This window comes from Tachysurus vachellii, chromosome 20, assembly GCF_030014155.1.
Source record: "Tachysurus vachellii isolate PV-2020 chromosome 20, HZAU_Pvac_v1, whole genome shotgun sequence".
Taxonomy (NCBI): Eukaryota; Metazoa; Chordata; class Actinopteri; order Siluriformes; family Bagridae; genus Tachysurus; species Tachysurus vachellii.
Window position 1 is genome coordinate 12,502,112 of NC_083479.1, and position 13,472 is coordinate 12,515,583.

The 13,472-nt window shown below is 35.8% G+C and overlaps 1 protein-coding gene across 1 annotated transcript; it reads right to left on the reverse strand.

Annotated features, from left to right (window-relative positions):
* Positions 1-769: 769 nt before the first annotated feature.
* Positions 770-13,107, reverse strand: slc43a2b (solute carrier family 43 member 2b). The gene is made up of 14 exons (XM_060895531.1): positions 13,050-13,107; positions 12,285-12,497; positions 8,232-8,517; positions 8,096-8,151; positions 7,874-7,950; positions 6,011-6,103; positions 5,659-5,792; positions 5,218-5,414; positions 4,884-5,027; positions 4,137-4,266; positions 3,699-3,831; positions 2,554-2,627; positions 2,318-2,441; positions 770-2,154 (listed from the first exon to the last, which is right to left on the reverse strand). Exons 2-14 carry the CDS (start codon positions 12,442-12,444, stop codon positions 1,993-1,995), a joined length of 1,770 nt encoding a protein of 589 aa, XP_060751514.1. The 5' UTR covers positions 12,445-12,497; positions 13,050-13,107; the 3' UTR covers positions 770-1,992.
* Between the last annotated feature and the right edge of the window lie 365 nt (positions 13,108-13,472).

The following is a 13,472-nucleotide window of genomic DNA, read 5'->3' on the forward strand; positions in this document are numbered from 1 at the left end:
TTATGTTTTTGGCAGATCAATACCAGATGAATCTCTATTTCATTGTCTTTTCTCTGCTCCATGCACCACCTACTGACAATGAAAACAGCTTTCTTTGTCAAGAGACCTGAATGTGGCCAGACATCACTCTTTTGTGCTGTCAGCAAACCATCATGAAAAGATTCCTTACTTAATTGACAATACATGTGGTAGCAGAACAAAATCTTCACAAACAGAATAGTACTTGAAACAAAAATGAGCAATGATGGATGAGAAAGTCATTACCTATTAATGCCTAAGCTATTTTGTTGAGTTGCTTTATGTCCCACTCTTCATAAAACCATCTACTAATTAAATAAGTGTAACTTTGATATTCAGTAGAAGTAGTACCAGCTCTATTAAATCTATTGTATCTGATCATTATATGTTTTAAAATACATTAAACATAACTCAAATATAATGCTCCATACCTCCATACAGTCAATTATCCACATTTAGATATCATTTTGACAGAATGATTATATCTCAATGTCTAAAAACCTATTTGTTCTTAAGTCTAGACACGTTTATTGTTATCTGCCATTTACAAACAATTTCATTAAATGAAGTAAAGACAAAATGAACAATGAGTAAAGCTAATTTATTTAACGTTATTCTTCAGTAATAACTCAAATAACAAAGTAAAATATAACAGAAAATAGTTTGCCAGCTGGTTATCAAACTAGGTTGAAGAGTGTTCCTTGTATATAATGCTTATAATTAAGAAATAAAGCAAATAAATACAGTTCAGAGCATTTCAACATTGCACTTTTATCACATTTTAAATAGCATAAGCATCTCTGGTATGTTTGTGCTCTAAGGTTAATGCATACTATTAAATGACACATTAATATGTGCCCCTGTGGGACAATAAATAACTAGTCAATGAGATAAACCATTGATGAGTTTCAACCATTCTGAAGGATCAGATGTAGGGAAAGTGAGGATTTGAAAGATTATACTGTATATAAAATAAAAGTGCTGTAGTTCCCAAAGTAGCCAACATTCACTCCACTCACAAACTCTGACTAAAGCTGCCTTTATGTACTTACAGTAACTAATGTGTGAATGTATATGCATATACAGACTATATGCATAAGGCATTAGTGAGATTTTACTTAAGTATCTACAACCAAAGATGTATGAGCAACTATGTGCCTGGTGTATGCTTCTCAGATTTACATTTTTTAATGTAGACCAATATGTCATTATGGATTTGATGACATGCTTTATTGCAAATAAATAAGGTAGTTAAGACCAGTAGATTTTCCATAATCTCCATAACCAGGCAGAAATATGTGGGTTTGTTACAAATAGTGCCTCTGTGAGATGTTTGCAGCCTGGCATTTCCTACTTGTGCCTCTAGGGAGTGACACAGGCCAGGATTTTTAAGTCCATTCATCCACACAGATAGAAGCCACTTATTGAGCTCAGGATGTACTTCTTGATTGTTCTTTGCTGTTATTGAATTCCTGAATAAGGCTCGTAATGGAAGAGGCACAGTAGGTACTACTATTTATAATTCATTCAGCCAACTCATATGGGCCAGCTTGTTTAATGCATCCTTAATAACCCATACAAATACAAAATTCTCAATAGCAAAATTCTCATTACCAATCTCATTGCTGTTTTCTTGCACAGCACACTGGTAAGGCACCAAGAGTTAGGCAGCAAAACATGAATGTGCAAATGTTTTTTTCTCCACACATAAGACAGTGAAAAGAGTTAGAAATCTAGGAAAGATAGAAAAATATACAGTTGAACACAACTTTTCACTAATTTCACTTCTTCTTTACATCAAACGGTCATTCATATCGATGATACATCAGTTTCCAAGACAGCATTATTAGTTCACTGAACCTTTAAGCAGGAGGTGTGTGCATGAGCGTATGTGAATGTGTATGTCATAATAAAAATGACACACATTCTCTGTCTCTGAATATCATTGCTCCAGATACTGGGTCTGGTGTTGGTCTAGACAAAAGCCTCAGTCTTGTCACTGCCATTGATTTTGATGTAGATCTTGGCATCATTTTCTTTCTCTTTTCTCTTTTTGTGAAGGTTTTTCCGAAAACATAGTAGGTAGAGGGGCAACAGGAACCCAAGCATGCTGAGGACAAAGAGACCCACATCCACCTAGGGCGCAGCAGAGAGAAAGTAGAAGAGGTTCAGCAAATTCTCCACCACCACTTTTATTACACACTATGTGATATTCAGCTTATATGAGTAGAGATCTGAGATGTCACCACTACAAACACTCAGATTCCTACTCTTACTCTGTTAAACAGTGTGTTCTTACCCAGAGTGGATTTCCTTCAAGTGGTCCCATCATGGCCATAAAAAGAGGTTGCTGGAGCAGAGCAAAAAGGGCACTAATAAGAGACTGCATCCCTGTCAGGGTTCCGAACTGAGAAGATGGGTAGCTGTAAACACATAAATATACATCCATAAGAATGGTTAGTTATTACATTACTAACTGGAGTGCTACACTGGCAGAACACTCTAAAAAGCTTGGATTAAAAGCAGCAAACTTACACAGCAGCATAAAGTCCTCCAACAGCTGAGTGGATAAAACCTCTGACAATGGTATGCAGAACAAAAGAGAGCATCTGGTGGGAGAGAATATTGGCTAAGATTAGAGATTAAATCACCTAATCTTTCTATGTTAATTAGGGTGTTAATGATCACATCTTTACATTTTATTGCATAATCCTATGAGTAATGACATTAACTCTGCAAACTGTTATGTATTTTCGGAACAAACATACATTCACATTGTCACAAAAACACTGTGTGCAATCATCAGTTCTTTGGATGAATTGGATGAATCAATTGGATGAATTTGGCACATGTTAATGCCATACAGTTCATAGTCCCTACAAATTTTTTTAATTACTTTATCATAAGGGCCACAATTATGACAAAAATGGATCATCAAATATTAAAGATTGCATCAGTTAAGATACCCATAACCTGTCTTCTGGGAATTGTTGGCCTTTTGCACTCTTTATGATTCTTGCGGTCTGTTAAATTTTTATTAACTGGTCATTTTCACACCAATTAAAAATTCATTTCACGTCCTATAATTAATAATAATACTATTATTTGTAAAGCATTTGGTCACTTTGTCCTCTAGGAGGAGACAAAATACAGAAATGAAAGAATCAAGAATGTGATACTAATTTGTTGGAGAATGGCTTAATAGATATAGGAAAAGTGTAGATAACCTGATAATATTACATATCTATTTTTATGCTGCTTTTGGTGAGAGTTTTTATCCTAATCTGACTTAAACCCCAACTTTACAATGCTCTCAATGTTTCCTGTTTATTCCTAATCAAATCTCTATATTTAAACCACTCCTTTAAGCAACAGTTTTTTGTGAGGATATGCCAACTTTTCAAACAAGAACTCTAAGCACTATTTCTTGATTGCTTTCTGGGTTTTGGCTCTGTCTTCTCTACATTGAAAGCTGTCCTCTACTTGTGTTTTTTTTTTCCTTCACATTACTGTCTGCGTGTTTGGATAATATGAAATAAAGATTAATAATAATCTTTAACGAATGTTAAGCTCATGCTTACATCCTCCTGCCTCTCATTCATGACTGGGTTCATATTTGGGCAAGTCATCGAAGTAAAGTTTTTTTACTTCTGAGAACAGAAATGTTTGCATTCACTTACCTGCAGCTGGAGGATAGGGATAAGACAGGTGATGCCAAAACCGACAAGCATGATGTTAGTTAAAGCAAAAGCTCGTATGGCATTAGTTATCTTTTGGATTTTTCTGTCCCTTCTCTTGGGCTGTGGCTGATCTCTGAGAAATAAAGTAAAAAAATATATATATTTTGATCTGTTAGAAGATTATTGAGACCATTACATACCATCTAAAAACATATAAGTCAGGTACATGCTTCCATTTAACACATCACAGACAAGTCGATTGAAGTATGTATTTAAAGAAATCATGAGCCTACATACACAGATCACAGATTTTCCATTAGCACGTTATAGCAATGTTTTACTATATACAAAAGCTGACATAAAATATGTTATGTATTAATATAATTTATTACTATGCATGTTATACATTAATACTATTGATGTATGATGCACACTCACTTAATGGCATCCTTCATGTCAGTCTCATCATCGCATTCCTTCAGCTTCCAGTCCATGATCTGACCAATGACTGGAGTGGTCAAGAGGCACAGCAGTTGCATCACACCAAAAATAGAGGTGTACAAACTAACTGTGAGTACAGAGGAAGAGGAAAATGTATCAGTGTATATAATAAATAATCAGAGGTCAGTCAGTATCTACTGTGGTTAATGAATGAGGCAAGGTAAGCATTAATGAGTTTAGTTTCCAAGGTCATGAAAAGCAGGACAGCTAAGAATAAAGTAGTCTTTTTGTCCAGTAGAGACCTGCACAGGTAAAGGTTAATTGCTGGGTTGGGAAAGTGGCTGAATTCCCTAGGCTAGCTTAGAAATAGGGGTGGGTGATATGGAAAAAATACAACACCACAATACAGTACAATATGTTGTTGGAAGTACTGATGAGACCACTGACACCATCATAAAATTGATATATTGTAATGTCACAATCTCTATACCATTTCACCCATCCCTATATACAACCACCAATTTCATACCCAACTCCATTCTTTCAACTTCAGAAACAGTCCAAGAAGCATGATGAATTTAAAAGGAAGTGGAACAGAAAAAAATAAGTCATTGCCATTGGAGGAATTAGGAAATAATATTGCAATACTAATTACCATGAAAACAATGGCCCACTGTCATCATCTTTAATAATTCATACACGGGGAAAAAACTGTAACAATCTCTCCATTTCTTCCTTATGTACCTGTATCAAGGTCTCCATTACTCATAGACTCCAATATGCTGTTCATGGCTCCCATGTAGAAGATCAGACGCAGCTGAGTGACACACATTGTAACTAGACTGAGCAGGAACAGAGGGCTTAATATGCTCTTCATGAAGGACTGAGCTGCAACCAAGAACAACAACACATTTTAGTCACCACAATTACATATGGAATATAAATTATATCGTTCCATATTATTTTAGACAATATCCCACTGTGTAAAATTAATTTCTTCTACCTTGACTACACCATGTAACAGATTCTGCAAGGGGTTATGCATATAGCTAATGAAACGAAGCACATGGAGTCTTACATTCGTCTTTAGGCTCACACTGCACCTCTAGGTCCATGGTTGAAAGGCAGAGTTTGTGACCTTCACTGTTGGTCAGTTCCTTCTGGGCGGGAGAGTTGTTTGTGCTTAATCGTTTGCCCACTGTTGTCACCTGCTTATAAAATTCCTTTCCAGTGATCTTGTGGTCAAACCCCAACCAGCTAAACTTGATTTTCACACTGAAGAAAAAACCAGGAAATCACAGGTTAGAAACAAGGTTGTGCAATGTATAATTTTTTTAATTTTACAGTAACACACCACAATTCTGCATTTTCTTTTAATATACGGAAAAACACTATTCAAATACAGATTATAGCAATACAATCACAAGTAATAATTTGTATCTCAATTTTACTACCGTTAAGAAGCATTATGCTAATATGCTTAACACAAATATGTGCATGCTAATGTTCTATGTCTTACGTGTAGTCCATGTCTTCAGGGCCAGGGAAGGCTTCAAGAGGCCAGTTTATGAAACAGTTGAGGAAGACGAGGCCAGCACACACTGACCACACTACCAGGATAGTGATGAAGTTCACTCCCAGGTCATAGATTACCTGCATGGCGGCATAGAAAATATAGTACATTGAAATCTTGACCTTTTATCTGACATCTGTTATTTCTGTTTGTCCTTTGCTCTTTTCTACTTTATATTTCTCAGTATAATGAGCATGCATTTGATTGGAACACTGTGCAGAAATCCCAATATTAACTACATATCATTATTATCTTCAATTTTATGCATGATTGGCATTTGATTGTAATGTGTTCACACCTTAACTCCAGGAAAAGTGACAGCTGATGATGCATAGGAGCCGATCATGAGTGAAATAAAGGTGGAACGTAGGTCTCCAAACATGTTGGGTAGCTGAAAGGACAAAAAAGAAAAAAAAAAAGAAAACACACTATTTATTTTATCTATTCAGTGAAAGTTTTAATTCTTCTTGCTGCCCCTAATATTCATAACACTAGCACCGTGTGGCCCTCTGTAGTAGGTATCAAGGTAAACTGATCTCAGAACAGCTCTGGGCTGTGTAAACTGCTCGACTAATTGGAAACTTGTTTGAAAGTCAGAGAAACAGTATGTGCTTGGTTACATTTCTATCTCTTCCCACTTCATTCTGTCTTGCTTCTCTCTTGTTTCTTTAATTGATCAATCTTCAATCAGACTCTAGTGATTTCATGATATTGTGATATTTATCCATAATAGGAAAATGCTGGAAAATGTAACAGAAAATCAATAATGGAGCTAGGCTGATTGAAAATACCTAGTAACACCAAAATATGACTTCAAACACGCATGATATGTGAATGTCTGATTGTCTGTTTACAATCAATTACTAGAATAAAGCTTATATAGAAAATAGTGAATTAGTGTATACAGAAAGAATTGTAAAAAGATACAGATGAATTAAAGAATGAAATTGGTTTTTGACAAGTAGACGTTTTCCTGGTCATATCGCAACACTCTCACTCACTCACTCATTTTCTACCGCTTATCCGAACTACCTCGGGTCACGGGGAGCCTGTGCCTATCTCAGGCATCATCGGGCATCAAGGCCATATCGCAACACCTTGTATCATAACACTGTTGAGCTCTCACTGGTCAAATACATTAGATTACTATTGCTTTTGCTGTTTTTAGAGCTATGTAGCTTTTATGTAGCTGTTCTTTGGGAGAACTCATTAAATCAGTGCTACCATTACTTATAAGCTTACATGATTTTGGGCTATTGAGGTATAGATTAAACCCATTCAAGTGATCAGACATGCTAATAAGTTTCAGAACTCAACATTAACGATTACTGTTACACCAGCTATGAGTATATTGCTACGCATCACTGCATTACCCAGCAAATAGTTACACAGGACAGCTATTAAACTATGTTGGCATTTGTGTGCTGAGATGAATTTATCTAAATATCAGCTCAACATCTGTATATGTTCTACATGAGTCTAGCAGCAGCAGGTTGATAATGCTAGTACATAAACATTGCACAGGTTTCAGTAATTTGGTGCCCTGAATACTTTCTTTTCAGTATTGCTGTCCTCTGCAATCATGAAAGTGACCCTCCCAAACAGAATATGTTGCTTGGCAATGGAAAAATGCTCCTAATGTTCAAGAAGCCATTAAGGTTGCACAACTGCACAAGCATTCCTGGAGCTGGTGATGACCTCGGGCTGTTGTTGCCAGGTCAGGGCTCTACTGCTCAATCAGGAATTAACACAGGACATCTCACGCCTCAGCAAATCCCAGTCAACAGTAACGCGAAAGAGAAGTAAGAACGGGAGATGGGCCTAATAATTAACCTACTGTACACTAATAGAGAGAGAGAAAGACAGGGGGAGGGGATTTGTTGCTAGAAAACAGAAAAACAAAGTCTCTCATTCTTTTGTCCCTCCATTCATCACCGCAGAGCCTCTGGTAACATCCTATTTTATGTTAAGAGACAAAATGTTAATGGCTTCATGAAAGGGAAGCTTGAGTACATATCCAAGTGGCCAGAGAGGAGAAACAGGGCAGAAAACAATGACATAAGGGGCCTAAAGGGAGTGTGCAACATAGGAGAAATATAATATAAAAGAATTGAATGAACAGCACAACAGAACAAAAATCATGAGAGTAACCCATACTTACTGTGAGGGAAGTGAAGGTCATGCACATTCCTCCAAAGCCGTTAAAAATCAACGCAATAAAGATGAGTACGGAAAGTTCTGGAACAAAAACAAACAGCCTTTTTCAGTTAACTGCACCTTTTTCAGTTAACAACTGCATCAATTAACTGAACTGCTATTCAGTTAATAGCAACATTTCTAATTAATGTTCTGATGATATTGGACAGATTAGCAATAATTATACCATTAGGGTTGCTTGCTCCATAGGCGATTAGCAGGCAGGATAAGCCAAAGCAGGCACTGAAATAAGAAGATGACAGTCAGAAGAAGATCATTTACAGCCTTAAGACCAAAATCAAAGACAGATCCATGGGTCTAACCTGCCAGTCAGACGGAGTTTGCGTGGTCCGTATTTGTCCATGACAATGCCGAGAGGAAGAGCGATGGCACTGAGGAGGAAAGAGCCCACAGTGAAGGCAAGGTTTAGCATCTCATCCTGTTCTTTACAGATCAGCCAGCCATTCAAATGTAGAGGCCCATCCACTGGCTTCAGAGGAACTATCTCTACCCCATCATCATGTGGGAAGTCGTCATACAGATAGTCATACCCAACATCTGCTGGTGGAGTGACCACTTTCGTAGAGGTGTTAAAAGTAGAACCGTTACCTTGAAAAGAAATAGGAACAAACACAGGATAAGCAAATTCATTTCAATGCCATGAAGGCTCTAGCATTCAAGCTAATCTCTATAGCAATAGACTACATCAGAAATACAGTGGGTGATACTGTGACAAGGAACATGGTATGGTTCCTGCTGATAACTCAACTATACCATAGAGTCGTTTACCAGTTTAGTGTTTCCTAGAACATTTTTGAGAACCTCTTTTTATTATTATTATTATTATTATTATTATTATTATTATTATTATTATAAATATTATTATAAATATGCAGTGTTTCAAGAGCTGTATTTAACAGTTACATCTTTATGTACATTACACATCTACATTAACAGGAAATCTCTTTAACTATTGCAAATAAGTCAAACAGATCGCATTTGACCATTTCTAAAAGGATTTTTAAATGGACAATTACCAAACCATTATTAGTTCTTTAAAAGATGTTTTCTGCTGTCCATTTTAATTGCTTTTCATGTTTTTGATATTCAGGAAACATATTTCCACTAAATGCCAATTTCAGCAGCTATAATCACAACAGCACAAAACATCTTTATAATAAGCTGATGGTTTGTGCTGTTTGAAAGCAAATGTAAGAAGACTACAGAAGAGAAAGAAGAGAAACAGATTCCTTCTCCACAGATGGAATTAATGGCGCACATGTGTCATATGGGTGAAACAAAGGTCTAAAGTAAGATAAGATTTAGTTGTTTATAACTAGTAGCTGTTCCATCACACAGCCTCACGTGCTGCTCTAGGAACTGCACAGCTGTTCTTGGAAAAATACACATTCTTTACCTAATATATGCACAGCAGGGTTAGGAATTAGCAACATAGCTCATTCTGAACTGCAAAGACTCAGCTTGAATGCAACAAGAGAGCATGTTATGCTCATTTTGTACTGTATATTACACACTTATGATCTATAATTTATTAGCTATAAAATCTAATTTGTTGTAGGACATTAGCATTTATGACTGTCCAATCTGAGTTTATTGTATCCCTAAGGCCATCACTGTAATGAAAACTAATTAAGTTATATTATGTGACAAATACTTAAGTATACAATAAGAGCAGAACTTTACTGTTCAGCATTACCATATGACCTTGTGCCAGCTGTAAAGTGCTGATTAGCATGGAGATTTCAGTAAAAGACTTAGATAAGACTGCGATAGGCAGGAGGAAAGCAGCAATTTGCTGTTCTTTTATTGTACACTGCTGGAAGAGGTTATTGTTGCACTCTGAGCCTCTTACGTAATCAAACCGCCTGTAACTGGAACTACTCCTTTTTACTTCATTCAGCAGAAGGCCTTAGAGGTCGCTGACACTGAAAAACGTGTTAGCTATTAGGACTAGCACTAAAGTCAAGAGAACACCACTTTACCTATCTTTCTTCTGGCTACACAAAACTGCAAGCTGTTCTTACTGTATATTATCCCCTGTGCCTTAATATTAATGCTGGTGGGCTCATTTGGAAGTGGGGTTTGCAATCATGACCTAAAAAGTGACAGTGATAGACATTCATTCATTCATTCATTTTCTACCGCGTATCCGAACTATTCTTGAGGTGATAGACATCTGAGAAGATTTATAAAATATAAAATGAGTATAATATAAAAATTAGTAACTGAGGTCAAAGCCTTTTGAACCAGTAAAACATTTGCAATAGGCCAGATACAAATTAATTTCTTTGATCATGAAAATCCTGTTATTTATCCTAGCAAGATATATAGATAATAATACACTAATAAAACCCAAAAAACTGATTTTGAGAAGTAAGTCATGCTTCAACCATCCTGTGGAATTCCCAGGTGCATTTAAATGTTAAATGTGCACTGCCCAAGTGACTGAGCAGCACATTTGGGCAAACATCACCCTCTGTCTTAACCACTTTATTGATCTGCATTACTGTGTTGGAACCCAGTTAGGTGTCATAAATTGTTTAGAACTCGTCATAGTGTAGTAATAGCTACATTCCTTGTGTGTCAAGATACCACACACTCTCCTGATGGTAAGCATCCGTTTTTTAAGTTCATCACAGGATCATATTTTCCAATTTTTTAGTAATTCACTAAACTCAAACGATCTAATCTTACACTAATATCCATAAAATAACAGACTTTAAACCTAGTATTTTCCTTTTTGCAGAGTTTAGCTACATGCAGCAAATCCAAAACAAAGGGTTAGCAAACGGTCTTGTGTGATGCTTCAAAAAACATCAATAATACTTTTTCCTACATGAAAATTAAAATTAAGGCACATGTTCTAAAGATTCAATTTTAAGATTAACTCTAAATTCTCCAAATTTGGTAATTGGTAAATCAGTTACCAGTTCCCAAAAATAAGACAAGGGAACTAAAACGAAAACCGCTAGTGTACTTTCTTATTTACAGCCGATACACTTAGCCAGATCTGATAAAATCAGGAACAGATGGTACATGAGGCCACTTTGCACTCAGATATACTCAAGATGAGGGCAAAGGCTTGTATCGCTCTAAAGTTTTTGCTGAGGAAGTTGTATACTATGTGCAACACTGGAACTTTGGCACCATTTGAGAGCTTTTATCATACTGTAATGCCAAGAAAATTTTTATTAGACCATCTGGTTACACAAATGCTTGGTCACAAGTTTCATCATGTCCAAAAGCATGAAATTTGTATCTTTTAATGCTTCTATGGCTGAATATCATCTTTTTTATATAATTCATCTGATAAATACTTGATAAAATGTGATGCTGATTATTTATCTTCAAGTTACAGTAGCTACTACAAATTGATCAAAGCTGTAGCTAATATAGATTGATTAAAGCTCTAAATATGTCTATGACATTCCATATAGGCATTTTGTCCCAATACAGTGTCTTAAATCAGTAGAAACTAGGCAGTATAAAACTGTTCTTTAAAGTCTGCCAAATGTTTTAAAGCTTCTACTAATAGAGATAATGTTTGTCAGTTCACTGTGCCTGTAGCAAGAACACTCCCAAATAGTAAGTCTCCTACAGTTTCCATTCATAGGCATCTTCTTTTGTGCTCTTTAGTCTACATTAGCATGACTTTTGTAATTTATCAGGTTCTAGTTTCTCATTGATTCAAATTCAAATTCAAGGAAACCAAAGAAAACTCAAGGAAGATGATGTGTTCAGGTGCAATCTTTAGACCCTGCAGAGCCACCAGGTCAATGCTTAAGTCAATTAATCAGTCAAGACAGAGCGATAACTCTGATAATGTAATACACAATGTTTTTAGAAGTTGAAAAACAACTATCTACAAAGAGTTAAGTTGTTATTTAAGACTTTATACATTTTAAAGGATTTGCCTCCTCAAATTGTGGCTGATCTGGTTAGGTAACTGAATCTCAGCGGTCAACTTCTTGACCCAAAAGCTCTATAAAGCATTGTAAACACAGAGACGATTTACTGATTAAGACTCTCCAGTGGACTGGCTTGTGGGGGATGAACCCATTCTTCATCCACAGGGAAGGAGAGCACAAAGGGCTTTTATGGCTTGTTTACAGCTGTTGAGCTGATAAATGGCTTTTAGCACTATTGTAGCACAATACATCCCACGCCTTTTAAATGCAAGATAGTAGATAGAAGATATAGTTTATATCTTCATTTGCTAGTTTAAAGCACAATATAAGCCAAACAAGGACTACAGGATCTAAAGCATGACAAAATTTTCACTACCAACATATTATGAACTTAACAAATCATGTTACATGCAAGCTTGGTCTGAATAATGAATTTGAGTTTCTTACTATGTTCTGTGCATAGATAAGCATAGAAGCCTTCAGATTTGAGCATAATGAGAAGAGAGCCCCAGCCAAGCAGTACAGCAGAGAAAAGCAGGTTCTCAATGATGGCCGTCACTGCCATCCACCACCGGCGAGCAAACGCCGTGGACAGTGTAGGAGCCATAGTGAACAAGAGAGTGGACTACAAGAGGTAGATGCACACACACCAGCTCAGGTCTGTAAGTGAAAGAGAGAATTGACAGTCATTTATAAAACTGATGGCACAGAAGTTGATAAGTTTTGGGAAATTGACAAGTGACATTTACAACAAAATAAAGTGATCATATATTTCTTTCCCTGATAAAATAGCCTTGTAGTCAACTTTCATTTTCAGAAACATTATGGCTGTAGGAAAATTTTTATAAGGAATTGAAAGTTAAACTTCCTTTTTTCCCCCCAAAGTTTCATTATGGTCTAGCTGTATATAGCTGTATATAGTATATTTATACCCAAGTGATATAAATGTGATCATATCTTTACTATCATTACAAACATAACCACTAAAACAATTAAAATGGACTTATCTACATTAGAAATAGTAGCTTCTTAAATCGAGTATATATTTTCTAGGTTTTTTTTTTACATTATATCAGAACTAGAACCAATAACAGATACAAAAGTGTTACTCTATCAGTAGCATGTCCATGCTTAAAATAAAATTCAATTTTCTATGGGCAGCTTATAGAAATATTTATTTTTTATTATATAACTTATGGTCTCAAAGCCTACCTAATAGAAACAGGTCGAAGCTCTTCCTCTCGCGCGCTCTCGTCACTAGAGAAATTCCATCTAGCCATTCGCCCTGATTTATAGGAGCCCAAGCCAAAAAAAACGGCAGGAGTTTCTGATTGGCTAACTGTAGTCTTCCACCCAATCAGTGGTGAGTTGTGAAATACACTGATTAAACGTTAACAGGTAACATGAACTCACTCAACTACAGTAGTAGAAGTGAGACACTAAAAGTGATATTATATTATTATTATTTTATAATATTAAAATATTATAAAATAATTAACTAATGTCAATAAAACCTTATTTCTTAATAAACATTAATAAATATTTCGTCCGAGATTTAAAAAAAATTATATTATTTTTATTCGAGATTATTTTTATATTTTATTTCTGAATTGTGTTGCATGGCTCGACAACAAG